This window comes from Anas acuta, chromosome 2, assembly GCF_963932015.1.
Source record: "Anas acuta chromosome 2, bAnaAcu1.1, whole genome shotgun sequence".
Taxonomy (NCBI): Eukaryota; Metazoa; Chordata; class Aves; order Anseriformes; family Anatidae; genus Anas; species Anas acuta.
The window spans coordinates 86,194,618-86,214,348 of record NC_088980.1 but is presented as its reverse complement, the minus strand read 5'-3'; the positions used below and the strand labels follow the sequence as shown (position 1 = coordinate 86,214,348).

At 35.1% G+C, this 19,731-nt stretch overlaps 1 protein-coding gene across 1 annotated transcript in view; it reads left to right on the top strand.

Moving 5' to 3' along the window:
• Positions 1-1,294: 1,294 nt before the first annotated feature.
• The window catches only part of ZPBP (zona pellucida binding protein), a 29,698-nt gene continuing 11,261 nt past the window's right edge, over positions 1,295-19,731 (top strand). The window contains exons 1-5 of the mRNA XM_068672821.1: positions 1,295-1,373; positions 6,144-6,224; positions 10,544-10,669; positions 15,517-15,666; positions 17,858-18,076. Of these exons, the coding sequence (XP_068528922.1) occupies positions 1,295-1,373; positions 6,144-6,224; positions 10,544-10,669; positions 15,517-15,666; positions 17,858-18,076 (655 nt within the window). The remainder of the gene's footprint in view (positions 1,374-6,143; positions 6,225-10,543; positions 10,670-15,516; positions 15,667-17,857; positions 18,077-19,731) is intronic.

The window sequence follows — 19,731 nt, the reverse complement described above, 5'->3', positions numbered from 1 at the left end:
TTTATGTTAGTGTCCCGAGGATATAATTTCCTGGAATTCCTAACTTGCTCTTGACTAACATGAAATTGTAAATGGGCCTAACATTTATTACACTACAGGTTTATAGCAATAAGAAGTTGTGTTCCATAATGCAGAATTAAGGCAGTTCTCTTTTGATTTTTTTTTTTTGCTGATAAAGGAAAAAAAAAAAAAAGCATCCTTCTTGACTATGACAGCTTTCATATACTGATCACGAGAAATAAAATGGGTAACAAGTCGCATGTGAGATCATTCTATGTGCAGCAGTGGCATTACAAGGCTATGAAACTACAAAAATAAGTACGAGAAAAATAAATACCAGAACTCTTGGTCTGACCCAACTTGTGTCCATTTTCTATAATAATTGTACATTCCAGTTAGTGACATGATACTTTCAAAATTTGACTTTTTGCCTGTAACAAGCCTTTAAAATACCATACTAATGTCTGTGTTTACTGATACTCTGTTATCTCTGTACAAAACATATTCAGTTTATACACTAGAGCTAACACGCAGGGTTGCAAACTGACCTGCTTCCCCACGGCTTCATTTTTTCCTAGAAAGTTTAGTAAGAGATGGCAGGAGAGGCGGAGACACAGGACCCAGGGGAGGCACGGGATGGAAGCCAGTCCAAGGATACCTCATGCTTTGTTGCAGAGTGAAGTGCAATTAAAGCTTTACTCTGGATTTTGATGACAGAGATTCTGTCCAGATTATCCTGGGAAACGAATTTGACAGCTAAGGAGGCTGAATGGTTTCTAATGCCAATTTTTAGCAGTAATTTGTGAAGGAAGAAAGAACACGGAGGAGGTGGTGAGATGTTTGTGCAGATGTGCTGTACTGGCTGCCTGCCTTTTACCTTACTTCAAGATTCCTACGGAGCAGTCTTTTTCTTGATGTCTTTGACGTGAACAGCTGTATTTCCTCTCTGGCACAGTACCAACATGCCAAATTTCCCAGCCCAGTGACATTTCCCTGCCAGCCTTCGCCTCCTTCCCAGATAACTCCCGACGCCCACCACACCGCCTACACCAGCGCCGCCCGGGACTCATCCATCCCGCACTCCCCGGCGGCTGGCGCTGGAGCTGCATCCGCGGCAGATGTTTCCCGGGGCTTTGAGGATGTGAAAGCCTCCCCCCTTCCCTTCCCTCGCCCCTCCGGAGCTCGGCGAGCCCCCGGGGAAGCCCCCGCCGGGGAGGAAGGGCCGGGGGGCGGCGGGGGGGCGGCCGTTGGGGGCCGCTAACGACCGCCGGGCAGCGGCACCGGGGCAGCGGCCATGGGCGGCGAGGGGCGCCCGGGGACCCGGGGCCACCTCCGCCTCGGGCTCCTCGTCCTGCTGCTGGCGGCGCCCGCAGGTACCGCGTAATTTAGCAGCACCATAGGCAAGCTGGTGAATGGTTGGTAGCCAAGGCACCGAGCCGAGAGAGCTGCGTCTCGGTGCCGAAAGCCGCCCTTGATATAGCCCTGCAGCGGGATGGCTCGGGTGTAACGCTGCTGCTGTCAGCTAAGGCAGATGAGGTTTGGAAATCTGAACGTAGGAACTCACTTAGTCTCCTGGTGGCATTACATTCGCTTATTTAATTTGTACATTATTACGCATACGTGCCGGATCTTTTTATTTGCCAATCTAGTTATGATCAAGTTTCACTAATGCCTTTATAGGGCCTTTTCCATGAATGAGATTAAGGGTAAAGCTCAAAGTCCTGCTCTGAAGAAAAAAAAAAAAAAAATAAAAATAAAAATAAAAAAAAGAGGGGGAAATCATTCACAGTATTTCAGTATATACTCACTGAAACACTGCTGTTGTATTATTTCTTCTGCCCTAGGTTTTAATAAGCCTAATGGACATTATCAACTCCAAAATACCCATTCCATTTTATTGCATTGGGGAGTTATTAATATAGTCTGAGTTTAGTTTGATTTAAAGAATATACACCTTTTCAACTATTTTTCTTTTGTTTTATTTGCTAATGCTTGCAGTTTGGGCTGGTGTGTTTTTCCATAAGTGAGTAATTAATGTCTTGGAGGACAACATGGAGCACGTTTCTTAAAATGCCTAAATTACATTTGACTTGCCTATGTCATCTGAAGGGATAGAATATTTAGCTTTCTCTAGCTTCACAATAAGGGAAACTTAAAATTTGTTAAAAATTAACTTTGTATTCCAAGTTATAAAATGTTCTAGTGGTGTAACTGTCAGAGGGGAAATATAAAGGCTGACTTGAAAAATGTAATATACTTAATGCAAAAGCATAGTATACTTTATGTATTACTGTGTTGTTGTTTTTTTTTTCAAAAGGTTTCAACACTCTGAGACAGATTGGAAACTGAACTTCAGTTTTTCCTATATAACTTTCATATTTCTAGTAATAGAAATGGTAATATTTCTGCATAACACCATCAGTAGGCTGCTTGGAAATGCCAGCTGTAATTAAAATACTTGGATATAGGAAAACACTTGACTATTAGCATGATTGAGCAAAAATAACTTAAGTAAGTAGCACTGCTATTTATACAGTCTTTTGGTGCAGAAACCTCTTTACAAAAATTATCTTAAAACATAATTGCTTTGAAAAAACTTTTAGCAATTACCATAACTTAAATAAATCTTTTTTTTATTTTTTAAACTATGTTGTAGAATTTTCATTTCTAAATAAATGAAACAAAAATATGCCAATTGAACATTCTAGCAATACAGTCTCATATTAATTAGCAAATTGATTAATTAATTCCTTAAGTCTCATTTTAAACTCTAATTCCTGCGCTTTTCAGACCAAATTGAATTTTCTGATAAATTAACTTTGAAGATGACAAATTTTGCTTCCGTAGCATTCACTTGAAGACTAAAAGATTTGGAATAAAATGTGTTATGGAACGGCAGAATTACTTTATGTGAAATTCAGTGCTGGGGAGCGGCATTCTTTTTGGGTGCGCTGGGTGTATGAATTTGTGCTCGTGCAGTCATTGTTAACCTAACCAGCCTCTGTAATGACCCTGGGGCAGGGGCTGGGGGTCTGCAAGTGCAGTCACCCTCTGTTTCCCGCCTGGTGTTGAGACTTTTCCCCCTATAGGCTTTATTCCTATTTCTCCCTTAGCAATACTTGAGCTTCATTTCTCTCTTGGCTTTGGGTACTACCTATTTCTTTGGATTGACTTTATACTCCAGCCAAGGAGATTTTAAATGCATCAGAACAGGTTAGCATTTTACACTTAAATTGAATTCCCTGTGGAATCTTTGGCCTACGTCCGTGGCATAAGTTAGCAATAAAACTGTTGAATTTAATTCCAGAAGATCTTAAAGTTGCCCAATGAATCCTCAAGTAACAAGAATACACCCTGGAATTCCAGTAATAACCAGTCATTTGGAATGGCTCTTCAGTCAGAAGAGGCTTGAATCACCCCAGACTTGTGGGTGAATTGCCCCATTTCCCTGTGTCAGATAGTGTTAGATAACTATTTTTCATCATCTGTTTTCATCTGCAACCCATTGCTTGCTCATTGTACACGCCTGTAAGACGTACAATGCAAGGAAGGATCACATGTTATGCTATGCATTTCTAGTGCATTGGGATGCCTTAAAAACTTACATGGGAATTAATTAAGAAGCCACATTTATTTTTCTCTCTTGAAAAGCCCCCAGAACCCCAAACTTTAGCTTTTCCCACTGCTTTTTAAGTGCAGTTGCAATTTGAAGAGATTTGGTTGTGCATTTAATGTCTTTAATATGCAGTAGAAGCACTTCTTTTGTCCTTTATTGTTTTTGCTGCTCTTTCTGTGGAACATAATGACCTCTTAATACTTCTTTTCTATGATAAGCATCTGTTTAAACTGATCATAGCACTCTTAAAATAGAGAGTGTGAATGAGAAGATCTTTTGTGCTAGAGACTGGTGCAGGAAGTGTGATTTAAACCAAAGTGATTAGGAGAAGAGCAAAGGAATTCAAGTAGGTTAACCTGAAAAACGTTTTGAAAAATGTTTAAAGGCATTTTAAGTATCTGAAAGTGAGGGAAAGGATGTCTGAGAATTCAGATTCATATGTGGACAGAAACATTTATTGAGTGAAAGGACTGATGTGCAAATGAAACATAAACACATAAAAGAGCAGGTAACCTGACTATTTCAGAATCTAGCATGTGATGTCATTAAAGATACTGGAAAAGTTATTTCAGTAGTTTTACATAATCTTCCTCTGGTAACTAACTCAATTTCTTCAGCTTTTTCTAGTTCTTCTCATATAAGCAGTTCAAGAGCTCCATCTTTGGGTGTAAATTATTATTGTAAAAAAAAAAATACTACTCGACTCTTCTGCTTAGTGCCTAAACATCCCATAAAAAGCGTTGTCAATTTGCAGTGCTTGTCCTAACTTTTCTAGATACGTAGAGATCATGTGGATGGTTAATAGTGGCAGAATTTAAAAACAGGCTGTGTTTCAGGTAGGATTTATAAATGGATATAAATCAGTATGCTTTTATTGAAATAAAAGCACCTGCTGATATTTGTTCCTGAAGAATCAGATCATGTGCTTCTGTGAGCTGAATTTTAGTGAAAACTTAGTTTAGTTTTTGCCAGTGTAGCAGAATTCAGGAAGACAGTATAAATATTCAGGTGAGAAATTTTTAATCCACTTTGTTTTTTAACAAAAAAACCTCTAATCTTTCTTGCAGGTCTTTAGAGAAAATGAAGTTAATTAAAAAATTTTTGCTCCTCAAAAAAAGTTGAAAAGTGGTACTTAGTGAAGAATTATTATGAAGTAAATTAAACTGTTAATCGCAGTAATCCATCATATGTGAGACTACTCATGATCTTCTCTCATTTTTTATTTTTTATTTTTTTTCTCCAGCAAGGTTTTATTTCTTCCTGCTCCCTAAGTTTTTTTGAATAGAATATTCTGCTTATATTCTCAAAGGATGAATATAGGCAGTTCTTTTAACTTACCTTGATTATCTCTACCTTCCAGCTAGAGAGCCTGCCTTGCTTCTGTTTTCTATAGCAACACTGTATGGTAGAGGAGTACAATTACCAGCTTAATACTAGATGGGGGAATTGATAATTTCCTGTTATTGCTCAAGTCAAGGTAAATCAAATCATTTTTCTTGTGCCTCAATAAGTGCCTTAATTTAAAATGAGCTTACCCAATTATTTGTTGCCTGGTGACTTGAGCCTAAGTTAGCAGCAAGCACTGATTTGGTGCCACATAACTATTTATCCCATCTTTGTAAAATATTGGCTACTAATTACATGTTTGGTATTTTATTGCCATCTTTTGTGTTCAAGACTTTAAAGTCCTATGTTATTTACTTTCTTTCCCAGAGTTCTAAAGAACTAGAAATCAGAAACATACCTTAATTTACAGTAACCCATGTTCTTTACAAACGGGAGGTGGAGACAAAGAACACAAAATGCTGAGACGTCTGCTAGCCACTGGTCTCTTTCTGCTGCCTTAAATTCTGTGTATCTGGAAAATCTGTAAAAGAAAGTCATATCTGACCTGCACTAGAATGTCCACCTGATACTGCAACTGAAAGATCCTTCTATACAGTTTCCTTTCAGAAGCCTTGTGTTCCTTGCAAAACTTTTCAATCATTATGAAAGTTTTGGGAAATCTCTATTTAAAATCTCTATTTAAAATTAAAGTAGCCATAAAACCCCTTGTATTTTAATGTAATTGTAATTGTAATTTAATGGGGAAAATAGGAAAATCACAATAATATCAAAACCTAAGCTAATTGCTTCATTAATGGTCAGTGTGCAGATTGATTGACATCCTGATGGTGTCTATGATAACAATGCAGTTAAGTTTTATCCCCATTTTGGATAGCACCTAACCTCACTATCCCCATTATGGACAGCCTTAATTTAAATCATGATAGTTCTTTTGTAAGACTTAAAAGTATGGTTAAAGCTAAGCCTAAACTTAAGTATCGTTCCGAATGCTTTTGTATATCAAACCTTGGTAATTTCTATTTGTTGCCTTTGTGAGGAACAGGCCTTGCATAAGACATCAGACAGTTACTAAATCTGTTGAAGAACAAGTCTAATAAAGGTTTTAGATTGCCTGAAGTATGTTGTTGGCTTTTTGAGAGAAACTGTGTTGTATTAATGTTGTTGTTTTATCTTTTTACAGTTCAACCCTCACAGGGATTTTTAAGAAGTGCAGGGCCAAGACGCAATAGCTTAAAAATAGTGGGATCCATCATATTTCCAGGTACTTTTCTTTAAACATAACATAACAAATTTCAATTAGAATATACCAATTTTGTTTTTACCACAGAAATGCACTTCTCCATCATATTACTTGTTGTTTAATTGTTTTAAATGGTTTAATTAATTACAATTTTGAACTGACATGTATGTTTAATAATAGGTCATAAAAGCACATATTGCTACCATTGAAATGTATTTTTATTATAGTGATTTTATAATTTTTATGAGACCAAGGTAGATAATTATTTTCCGTAATTGTTATAAAATAACAATGTTATTTGTATTCTTCATCCTGGCTGTAAGACTTTTGCCTTGAAATACTGCTTTCTTCCATTCTATGCATGCCTACTTCATTTTACTTCTTGTGTACACAGAACCTGAGACTTGAAGCTTATGTTAATGTTCTACAATAAAAATGAAGAAGTGTTAAGAATTAATTGTTCATTAAATTAAATCCATCCAACTCCAGAATATAGTATAATCATTTTCTTTTCTTAATAAATTAAACAATTATTGGAAAATATGAAAATTACATTAAAGAGGCAGTTCCTCGTGCCATATGCTTATTGTGTTGCTGTCTCTGTAATGCACATTGTCTGATTTTAATAAGACTCTTCCCCATAGTTTTCTCTATCTGTGTTTTACAGTTACAGCTTTACTAGTAGCATGCCAAGAAATGATGAGCTCTAGTCACTATAAAATACATATATAAAACAAAAACAAAAAATAGCCACCACCACCACCACAAACAACAAAAAAGTTTCTACTGTGAATATGAGAATAGTAATATCGTTCTTTCAACAGGGCTCTTACTGTATAAGAAAGAAGAACAAAACTGAGACAAAACCAAGTCGAATTCTAGAAAATGTACATCGGTCTTTGCAGGACATTCCTCCAAACTTGACAATTACATAAGAAGTTAACACAAGTAGTTTTTTCAGACTGAGCAATACAAAAAAAAAAAAAAAAGCAGTTTGTGATCACACAGTAACTTTTGTCAGACAGGAAGATCAAAAGATCAAACAAACTTAAAATTGGGAATTTAGCGTTGAAGTGTCTTTAGACAAATACTTTTTTTTCCCCCTTTTTTGAAAAGCAAACCTCTGTGTCTATTTCTTCAGATTCAGGAAAGAACTTCTGGATGGAGAAAAAGCTATCCTTAATGGAGGCAGTTGCCTGGTGATAATAGCGTTCAAATGTAAATTGAGAGATACATTTTAAAACTGGTGGTTAAAACTTTGAAAATTCTTGTACTCACTCAATGCAAATTAAGATGAACTCAAAAACCTATGTAATTATTTTCCTCTCTGTGAGTTCCACCTATGGAAAGTATAGTCCTTTAATTTCTCCCTTGCTTCCTTCCTCATACTGCTGGCAGTTAGGAAACTTGCATAGTTTCTGGAATATTTTCCTAATTTCTATTCCTTTCTCACATCCAGAACAAACATGTCAAAAACAAATGAAAGCATGCCTTTCAAAGGTAAGCAAAATAAAATGTACTGTAAGGCAAAGCAATTTTCATGTATTTAGAGCTAGAAAAATTAGCTTCTGCTTTCCCTCTCCCTCTGTTTCCCTCTCCGTCTCCTTCTCCATCTCCTACATCCATCCTTCTCTCCTCCTTTCCCTTTTTTCACTATTGCATTTAAGTTCCAGATGGAGAAAGAGTCAAATTTCTTCTATTTGAACTAGCACCAGAATGAAAGACAATATATTAGTACCAGGGAGATGGGCAGCAACATACTGGATAATCAAACTTACCTGACTGAGATAACATCTTTGAACCTGTACCACTGGCTAGCTCTCGGAGTTCTGCACCTGTTTTTGTAAACAAATTCAGCAGTATGAATACCCACAAATAATCTCCAAAACTTTTGTTGTACAAGGAGAATGTAAAAAATTACATATTTTGATATTGTTCTGGAGGAGTATTTTCTTAGATGTATTAGCTTTTGTTGAAAGGTAAAAGATTTCTGGAAAATAATTTCTTTTTAAAGGTTTCTGATAGTACCTTCCATTATGAAATTATTTAAAGATTATTATTAAATAGTTTTTTTGAGTGGTCTGAAGGTTTCATCCTTTTTGTCTAGTTTTTCTGTCTTCTGATTCTGACTGAGGTCTGTAGACTTGGCTATAATGTGACTGCAAAAGGGAAATTTGAAAGTTAGGAAGCACAATTAAAATGTTTTTCTCAACTCTGTTTCTAAACCATTTTGTATTAATGAAGACCGTTTACACCTTCCCTTTGATACCCATTGTGAGTACATGTGACTTGGCTCCAGTGTTGTCATGAAATGTTTGGTATTATCTAGTACTTTGAGTTTTGACTACCAAAATGTGCTTAAATACAGTGCTACACTACTCAAATCTTGAACTGTTGAAATACCTGGCATAAATGTTCTTTTTTGGATCAGTTTCTGAAGTGATTTATTTCTCTTTTTATAACAGAAAGAATATGAGGAATTAAGGAAAAAAAAAAAAAAAAAAGCAAAGAACTTTAATTAAATGTATAAGACTTTATTTTAAAAGCAAGAAGAGTAAATTTATACCTGGTAGATATTTTATCAGTCATTGTTCTCCAGCAGATTCCCTACTTCTATATTGTTCCTACAACATATGTTTACAAAGGTGTCATGGAAATTTACAGTGGTGGGGAAAAAATTACCATTTGGCAAGTCACAGTAACAAAGACACCACAATTTTGTTACTTTTCATTATGGATATATAAATACGTTTAGGATTGCTATAAGACAAAGCAAAATGAACATGAGGAAATCAAAAACAAAATACAAGGTGGGAGAGATATGCAATCTATATAATTTTTCTGCAGTGGACTATTATTAAAACCAGTATGTTAGTAAATTTTGAGAAAAAGTATTAAGGATTTACCATGAAAAATGCTCAGCACACCTGCAATTGCATAGATATGTAGAATTCATATTAATTTATATGCTTCTGGTTTAAAAACTGAAATTGCACCTGTAAATGACATTTATTTCCATGATATGCTATTGGAAATTAAAAAGATATTCTTCTGTTTTCTGCAACAGAAGCTACTATAACAAGTGAATTATTAGCTGGGATGGGCATACCTTCTGTTCTTAAGACTATCAAAATTCTGAATTTATTTTTTCTATATTAAATGTTAATATCTAAGTCTGTATTCTGTTTAAGCAGCTTAATGTTGTGAATATAAGTGGCTTTTCATTCTTTAATGAAAGGAAACAACCATACTTGAAGGGGAGAGAAAACTGGTACCATTGCTGCCACTTGCCATAATGGAAAAGTGGAAATTGTTTTTCTGAACGTTAATCCCTTCCTGCAACAACTAGCTAAACTGCTTTCCACCTGCGGGGAGTCTGAAATAGTCAGTGGTAAAATAAATAGTAATTTGTTTATTTGATTCTGTTTCACTTATTAGTCAGATTCTCTAAACCGCAGTGCAATAATGGTGGTGGTTTTATATTAATTGTAGCTTTTCAATGGCTTTAGGATAGCCTCATACGTTCAACTTCAGAATACTATAATCTAGCATCCCATGCTTCTGAAGAACACAAGTGCTTTGCAAAATGTGAATAGGAAGGGATATAAAACAAATTGTACACTGAAATCATGTATATTATGGGAGTGATTATGACCACACTGATCTTGACATTTTTAGAAGCAATTAAAGATCTGGAAGCATGTGTACACTGCAAATCTCATGTGACATGCACACCTGCTTTACTGGGACAAAAGACGAAGTATATCCTTACTTTACTCAGTTTGCTTCTTAAATCATCGTCTCTGAATTGAAAATTACCTCACCATTTATTGAGGTACAGCACTAAAACCTTTTTTTTTTTTTTAATATGAACATACATATTTATATTTAGGTATGTAGTGCATTGGTAAAAGGCAATTGAGAATAGAAAGTAAACAGCAAGCTTCCAAGTCTGAGCGTTCTAGGTTAACATGCTGCATCTCTACTCTCTTCATGTGTGTATTAGACACGAAGTGAGACAGTAAACTGCAGAAGCCCATGTTTATAAGAGCCTACTAAGAGACATACTCCACTCAGGAGGATGTTACAGTGCACTGTAGTTCTTGTTTACACAACCATATAAACCTAGAGCTAGAAAGAATTCTCTTAATGTTATTGTCCAGAGAAAAAAAAATGCTCTCTGTTTTTATATATTATTTTGATGTAGATATAACAGGACCAGTGCCAAAATTAGAACTCCATTCAAGATCATCTGTGAACTACTGTGTTAAAAATGTATAGCTCACTGTTAGGACAGCATTGGTAAATGTCTGATGCTAATGATAATAAACTTCTTTCAGTGAAGGTTTATGTCAAGCTGGATCACAACAGTCCACGTATTTTATGTGTTACAAATCATTTGAGAAACTCAGAATTGATTGATCCGATATTCCGGTGGAATGGACCAGGTGGTTATCTTTCTTCAGGTAAGTATTTATGTTCTTACATGGCCCCCTGCACCCTCTGTCTTCTCCTCCTCTTCACCTTAAAAGAAGCATGTTGTCTACAAAGGTGGGAATGTAAATGGAGAACAACGAACTGAGGATACGTGGTGCTTGTATGTGTATCAGATACATTAACTTTCTAGTTTAAGAATTCAGGATAACCAAAATAAAACAGATCTGCAGATCTCTGTAGAAGATGTTGCCTTCTCTAAAGAGTACAAGGCAGAGCAGGGCATGCTGGATACAACAGATGCTGAGGGTGACATTCTTTGCTGCCCTGAGAGACAGCTGGGAGTGTTCTGTAAGGACAGAGTAATAGGGTCATGGCCTGTGAGATTGAGCCCAACCTCCTGCTCAATGACAGGCTGCCTTCAGATGTGAAGTTGTTTATGGCCTTGACCTCTATCCATGGAGATTTTTTTTTTTTTTTCCTTTCTGTGCAACTTGTTCCATTTTTTTCTTATTTTCACTCATAATTTCCTGTATTGCAAGTTGTCATCATTACTACTTACCCTTTTGGGATGTACTTCTTAAAAGGTACAGTTTATTCTTCTTGTAACTCCCCTTAGGTGGTGAAGCACTGCAATTCCCTCCTTACACTTCTCTAGGATAAAAATCCCAGTTTTCTCTGTGTCTTGTCCTCTAACTCCTTAACAATGTCCCAGGCTTTCTGCTTGACTTGCTCCACTTTGTTAGTCTCTGTCTTGTCTTGAGGAGTCCAAACAAGATACAGTGTTCAGTAGTGCCCAAATAAGTGCTGAGTAGGGAGAGAATAATCACTTAATTTAAACTGCTGATTATACTCTTGCTGATGCATCTAATGAAGTCATTGTCCTAATCTGCTACTATAGCATGAAAACTACTAATCTCTCCATGAAATGTGCTGGGCTACTTGTACATTTACTACTTTTCTCACATAATGATTTCTTAGAGGTCATGACCTGCTTTGAGTTATGTTTTTTATTTACTTCAGTATATATCTCATTTGTTTTTTAGTACAATTTCCATACCTGTATTTTTAAAGTATATTGTACATTACGATGAATTTATAAATCTGTTTAATCTCCTATCTTAGTTTATTGTTTAGGTTATGAACTATTTACTCTTTTACAATGGCAGAGCTACCAAATCCTATTTGCTTTCTTGTTAGTCTATATTGGTGTCTATCAGAACTCTATCCTTGTTTTTTGTGTATTTTCATGTATCTCCATAATAGTAGGAAATTAGGATCCATAAATATTGCATGATATTTTATTTCATAATTTTTCAGTGTGTTCACAGAAAAGGAAAGAATCCTTTCAGTAGGAAAGTGGTATAGTGAATCCAGTCTTAGGAAAGACTAACAAAATTATGCTTTTTGGAAAACTTCAAAATAAATGCAATTATTTAAGCATAAAGTCTACAGGCAGCGAGCCTATTTTTCATTGTGCTAACAGTCATAGGTAGAAAAATCAGATCCTTTTTCAGACAGACAAGACCCTTGACACACACCCTAAGAAGGTGTTTTGTGCCCCAAAAGTTTTTCCGACTATATAAATCGAACATCATGTCTACAATAAAAAACTCACAAAGAGCAGTAAACACTCTTTTCTTTCTGTTGTCATTAACAAACAGTTCTATTTTTTGAACATGTCACTTTGATCACAGATAGTTCTAGTCTGGTTATGTATTGTTGAAACAGTAATGAAAAATTAAATATTACATGATGTGTAATTTAAAATCATTACAACTTTAAAATTAACAAGCCATTTTCTTCAGTTAGTATAGTGACTCCTCTCTATTAAGATTTGGAAATTGTACTTTGAAGTTTTTAAACATCAGCTGTTGGTCTGTCTGACAATAAGAGTATTTCAAAATACACTTTAAGTGGATGAAGAAGATTAAAAATAATTGCTTCTTATGTTCTGCATCCTCAAGTTTCACTGCCTAACACATCACTTTTGGTGGTGTCCTGAACAATTAAATAGAACAGAAAAGATGAGAAAGTTTTGTGAAAATGAACCTAGGAATTTGGACTTAAAGGACTTAAAGGACAGTTTTTTATACACATTGCTACCTAATGTACTCAAAGAAGTTTGGGAAGACTGCGACTATGTCCTTTGACAGGCAAAAAAAAAAAAAAAAAAAAAAAAAAAAGTGTATACTATGGTTTTGTAAAACAGAGAACCTCAAAAGCAACTTACAAATTAAATACCCACACTCAGCCTGTCAATTACGAGATTTTCTAAAACCTACTGTTCATATATCTAGCAGTTCTGAGGAGAGGGAAGGAAGGAGAATCAGAACAAGAATGGTTTTAGCAGATGTGCATATCTGTATATTCATGATATTTTGATAACTTCTGCATGCTTCCTGAGAGACTGTTGAGTCCTGTCCAGACTACTCATCTGAGTAGGCAGTATTCATCCAGGTAATCTCATGAAGCAAGGAATTTTAACTGCGGTTTCTTTTTTAACACTAGGAAACACCCCCCCCCCACATACACACACAAAAACACAAAAGCAAAAACAACAAAAACAAAACCAACACAGGCTTTTGATTTTGTGATCCAATAGGAGATCCTTTACACATAGACATACAATTAAAATAATGAATGATTAATATTTATTTATTTTTTTTTCTGTTGTGTGAAGCATCCATTGTTCAAGGTACAATAAAATTCTAAAATAAAATCCGTGACTTCTAAGAAGCCTTTACTATTTCTGCTGACGCATTTTCAAAAAAATACTTGTGACCAAATCTCTTCACTGCATTTCCAAACTTTGTCTTTTGTGGACTTCTTGTTGTCTTTTTAATTTAGTAATAGATTTTTTAAGTATAGCAAAACTGTGATATATCTTAAAAGTGCTCCTGCTCTCCAGGTGATGTTGCTTTTGGCCCACACAGGGCAGATGAACATGATGTTAGAACTACAGTTCTTAAATCTGTGATGGTTTTCAGACCATATTAATCTGTTATCTGTTTCAGCCTACTGTAGCAAATGTTATCCTAGTTTAGAGACACATCAACTACATCCCGAGTAATTCATCAGAGGATTAAAAACCTCTTCATCACCCCCAAAAATGAAAGACAGTGTCCCATTAGTGTGAAAATCTAATATGGAATCCCAAACCTTTCTTGTCAAAGAATTTGCACTTCCAGTCTTTTTAATAGTACTCTTTTTTTTACCAGTGCTTAAATTTTATTTTAAATATAGTTATATATGTGGAAAAACTAAGTTGATTAAAAGGTTAAATAGGTTCTTGAGAAACAAAGTGGTCCCACAGCCTGCTGCCAAGTGTGTGAAAAGATGCAGTTCAATCCGGGTTGCTTTTGTTTTTTTCTCACTTCAGTACCTTTCTTAACGTTTCATTCCAGGAAAATCAGTGTGCATCCACACTAACATGTTAGTTTGAATAGAAATGTGGCTTTGAAGTGAATTGCTTGACCCTACCCTCTTACATTTTGTTTGGATTGTGGACTGGTTGTTGATTGCACAGCCTGTATTCCTTTTGGATGAAGCTAATTGGAAAGGTTTGCTTTGAGTGATAATGAGTGGTCAGTTTGTAAAACCAGACTAGGACTGATCTGAAGCAAAAAAACCCTAAGATGTCTGTAGTATAGATCTCAAGTCCTTAGCATTGATTTTTTTCACTCTAAAAGTATGTTTTTCATACCACACTAATTCCATGCACTAGATAAAGGTCTAAGTTGCTTAGGATACTAAATATAGCTTTTTAGTTGTTTGTTTGTTTTACTCCAAAAATAGAACAAAAAAAAAATTATCAAAATATTTTATCAAAGTGAGTATTTTACCTTTAAATCTATTCTAACCTGCTCTAATCCCAAGGTTTACTTTGACATCTGCCAGCAAGATAGGCTGCATCCTACTATTTGAGGAACCCTTATCTGTATTGGCACTACCTGAGGACTCTTAAGTCAGGAAAGGGCTCATCAGCTCTCATCATGTAACCTACAAGCCAAATACTTAGGACAACTGCATGGCTCAACATCAGTGCCCAAAGTCTGACCTCAAATATTTCTTTTCTTTTTCCTTAAAAAAAATTAATTATAAGAGCCATGTTTATAATATGTCCTTTAAAGTAGGATTCCACTTCTTCTCTGTCTTGAGCTAAGGAGTGGTGTTAAGACTTAGGCTACTTTAACAGTAATTATCTTACCATACAGAAGGATTACTTTACAATCTTAAGCATACACAGTTCTAATTTTGGCATACAAATATGATGGTTTTTTTTTGGAATGTCTGTCATACACTACTTGCTTAACTTGAACTTCTTGTCCTGCTTATGTACTTTCAAGTTTAATGCATGTTAAACATCGCCAGCTGGTAGTTAGTTGATTGGTTGAGACTGAAGACTGAGAGGCTACTACTCTCTTTAACTATATAAAGGTAAAATTACTAAAGTAAACAAACAAATGACAACATAAACACCTTTATTTGATCACTATTATTATTATTATTATTATTATTATTATTATTATTATTATTATTATTATTATTATTATTATTATTATTATTATTATTATTATTATTATTATGGGAGTTTTTTGCTCTTGGAAGTGGATACTGGAGAGACTATAATAGACGTAGGTCAAATAAAAGCAGATTTCTAGGACTGCTTCATGAACCAAAACTTAAAAACACATTAGCAATAAGAAATATTTGTGTAAAGCTGAACTGATTGAGACCCTCAATCAGTTTCTGATTCCTATGCCTTCAGCTAAATCCATATTATTATACAGTTTAAGAGTAAATAACCATTTGGACTGTTTCTTTGTGCATTTTCTCATCATGACAGCTAAAGTTATTTTATTACTGTGTTTACTAGAAAATAGCAGTGTGCAAATATCACCAACGGGAACTTTAATATTGAGACACTTCAAATCTCATCTGAGTGGAGTTTACAACTGTTCTCTTCGTTTTAAGTTAACAGCAACACAACCTGATAAAAAACTCTTATTAAAATATGTTATTTATGGTAAGTTATCAACCTCGGTAAGTGTGCTCTTATGTTCAAAAAGATATTATTTTAAAACGTGTTGCTATTTCTGAATAAGTAGTACTTACTTGGAACTTAACTTGGGGAGGTAAAGACATTCTGTTTCTTTGGATAAACTGTTTTTCTTAGCATTTGCTACCAGGCAGTTCATTTAACGGCATTTACAGAGCCTTAGATGAAGCTCAGTGGTGTACTGAGAAATGTATGAACACAGTTCTTTTTTAAGAAAACATAAAACATAATGAAACGCAACAAATTGAATAGGAAGTAATCCTTAACTATGCAAAAATACTATGATTTTAAATTGAATTATTCTTTAGGAGATTAACTTTAGCACAGTCATATGGATTTATTTCACACCAGATTAATGCCTTAATTATTACCCAATTGTGTTTTTAAAATATAAAGTATGTATCATTTAATTATATAATATTCATAGCTCATTCTTTCTTGTTCTGATTACATAGTTGTCTGTCAGGAGGTAAAGTCTTTGATGAAGTGAAAGTGAACTATTATAAAGGCAATGTCATTCATTACTAGCTCTCTCTTTCTTCCCTAAAGTATAGAAATTTATTCTTGTAGAGATGTAGGCAAGAGTTCCTATGGCCTTAAACAGAACGGTGTCTGATCTTAAATTTGAAATGCATACCAGTGCTCATTTAAAGGCTTGGTAGAGCACAATAACCTAAATTAACCTCCAATGTAAATTAATTTGAGTTTGGCCTCAGTAGCCTTAATGTAGAATACCTATGACTTTTAGCAATTAGCTTGCTTGACAGAATTGGATAGGAAGAAATTTATTTGAAGGAGTTTTGATGGAAAAGTTTACTTAATGCAGTCTTACATTTTTCAATAGGGATCCAATCTAAATATTAGCATACAAAACTCAAGTTTCATACAAATACAAAAAAAATCTAGAACATGCAGCAGCAAAGGAAAGGAAAAGGAGGACTCAAAAGCAAGGTGGAGGATCTTCTGAGCTGTCTTAATTGCATGTTCTGCAGCTATCCTAGTATTCGAAGGGGTTCTGTAGGAAAGCTGGGGAGGGACTCTTTGTCAGGGAGTGTAACGATAGGAGAAGGAGTAATGACTTTTAACTAAAAGAGGGGAGATGTATATTAGATGTAAGGAAGGAATTCTTCATGATGAGGATGATGAGGCATTGGAACAGGTTGTCAAGAGAGGCTGTGGATGCCCCATTCCTGGAAGTATTCAAGGCTGGGTTGGATGGGGCTTTGGGCAACCTGGTATGGTGGGTGGCATCCCTGCCCATGGCTGTGGGGTTGGAACTAGATGATCTTTAAGATCCCTTCCAATCCAAGCCATCCTGTGATTTTCTCTTTTCTTTCAGCTGGTTTGTTTTCTCTTCCTCCATTCTTTCTTCCTTGCACCTCTTCCTGCTTTCTTATTTCTATGATTCTACCCACACCTTGACCTCTCTTCTTCATTCTTTCACTCCTGTTTTTAATTTAACAACTTAGCATTTTGTTCTGTTGGTCTTAAGCTTTATGTAAATAGAGTGGTTACCATGAAAAAAAATATGCATTTTATGGTACATCGATATATTTGTAAAAGATGTCTGGGTACGCATTTAGCTTCACAGTAAAGCTGATGTAAGTGATTCTTCCTGAAAAGTAAATTTCATACCTGTATGGTAGCTTGTTCAGGTACTTACAGTGATAGAGAAGGAATTTCTGTTCATTTTTTACTCTTTTTAATATACTTATGTGATAGCTAAGTAATGTTAGATACACTACTATAACTGATGATAAAGGATAAGATGAAATACTGCACCACAAACTACAGGATATTTTGTAATATGCTTCTTAACCTTAACTTTCATGTTCTCGATGCCTCTACTGTAGTTTCCTGTTGGTGTAAAAAAATAAAAATAAAAAATTACAGCAATAAACAGCAAGACTTACCTATGGATATAAGGTAGGTAATAAGAATGTGGACTTGTATAACTCTGTCAAGGATTTCTAAGTAGCCCAGTATATGTTATGTATCATTAAAAAATCTGTGGGGGTTCAAAGTAGTTTTTGCTTATAAATTAAGGATTAAGGATTTCAATTAATAATTTTATTTTCAAGTATATAAATTACTTTTTTTTTTCTTCTTACTTCATACATTTTCCTCATCATCTTTTGTATTTTTTTTTCTCCTGCAGCTTACTCTGATCCTCAGTATTACTATGAATTGACAGTACGGTATCACGCAGCCCCCTGCAATAGTTTCCATAATATTTCTTTTGAGAAGGCCTTGATTCAGATACTAAACAAGCTTGTTGCTGAACTTTCTTGTGAGGTTATCTTAGTTAAGTCAGAATGCCATCATGTAAAAATGCAGAGAGGAGGTCTACAGAATGAAATATTCTTTACATTTTCAGGTAAAAATCTGCCTTGCTTTTAAATAATGGTTATTTTTTTTTATAGCTATTGGACTTTACTGCTTATATGCCGAAAGCATTGTAAGTATTTAAAATTAAAGTTTTTCGATTGTTCAAAGTATTGCATGTGAAATTGATGTCAATAGCAAAAAGATAGGTATTTACTCAAAAATGTGTCCTTCACATTATTCCATAAGAGCTTCAGAACTTTTTATGGCTCTGGATAGATCAATATGTTTTTTATTTTTTATCATAAAACTTTATCATGTTCCTTAATGCACACTAACATGGGAAGAAAAGTGGTACAGTGTATTCCATAACTCCCTAGATGACCTTCCTCTAGGCGCCTATTATAGGTATATAAATCCCTCCATGAATGTGCTGTGGGGTTAAATGAGATGAATCTCAGTACCTTTCCTTCTTTAAGTGGCAATAATACAAGTGCAAAATTTAGTGTTCTTTAAAGAACAGCAGGAGTGTAAAGGAGACCCAGATGAGATTAAGTTGTCAAATATATGTATACTGGGTTAACTTTGGTATTTTCAGTTTCCTTTAGTCATGATTCAAAGCAAATAATTAGGTGGCTTAGAATCAGAATCACTGAATGGTTTGGGTTGAAAAAGACTTGAAAGATCCCTTCCCTGCCCCCACTGTGGGCAGGGGCACCTTCCACCAGATCAGGTTGCCTAAAGCCCCATCCAGCCTAACTTGAACACCTCCACGGATGGGGCATCCACAGCTTCTCTGGGCAACCTGCTCCAGTGCCTCACCACTGGAGGTGGTAAATACAGTAAACAATTTTCATATTATGGTAAATAATACTCATAGTAAATAATTTTATCCTTATATCTTATTTTAATTTCCCCTCTTTTAGTTTAAAGCCATTACTTCCATTGCTTCTTGTGCTGTTGCTACACTCCACAACAGAGTCCATGTCCCGCCCCCTCCCGGTGGCCCCTCCCCACCGAGCTGAGGAGGGCAGATGTCACTGAATTCTGGAATATTTAAGGCTTCTTACTGAGTGTCCTTATATACTGTAATAATAAAATGGTATAACTGATATTTGAGTGTCTTTATACATAAATGACCTTACAGTTTCTTAGTTACTTATCATCACTGCATAAAGTTCAGGTATTAAAAATACATTTTCATACTAATATAAACTTTTTTTTTAATAGAGGCTTGTTTTCAGAATATTCCTTCTGAACACTGAAACCATGTGAAAAGAAAGTCTCAGCTCCTTTATGCTGTGAATGAGGTCTGAAAGAACATGTGATGCAGCCCCTATATATGTGTAGTTCATTTGATTTACTTTATGTTATTAAAAGAGATCTCTAAAACCTAAAGAGATGCAGTTGGTCATTGCTGAGCTGCATATATGTAAGATCACATCTGTAAAAATTTTGTGAGCTTACTCTTTCTAATTATTTCAACTCTAAAAAGGCTATTTTTTCATTCTTTTCATTTATTGAATTAGATTAGTCACTATGTATCACGACATTCAGTTTGAGAAGATACCTTTCTGAAAAAGAATACCAATTGCATGTTTTCCACTTTCCATTTTACAATTTAAATTTTCTCAAAAATTAAATATAACTAGTTTCAAAAGTAATGAAACTGTTAGCTGTTTGTCTGAAGACTGTATTTGTAGTAAA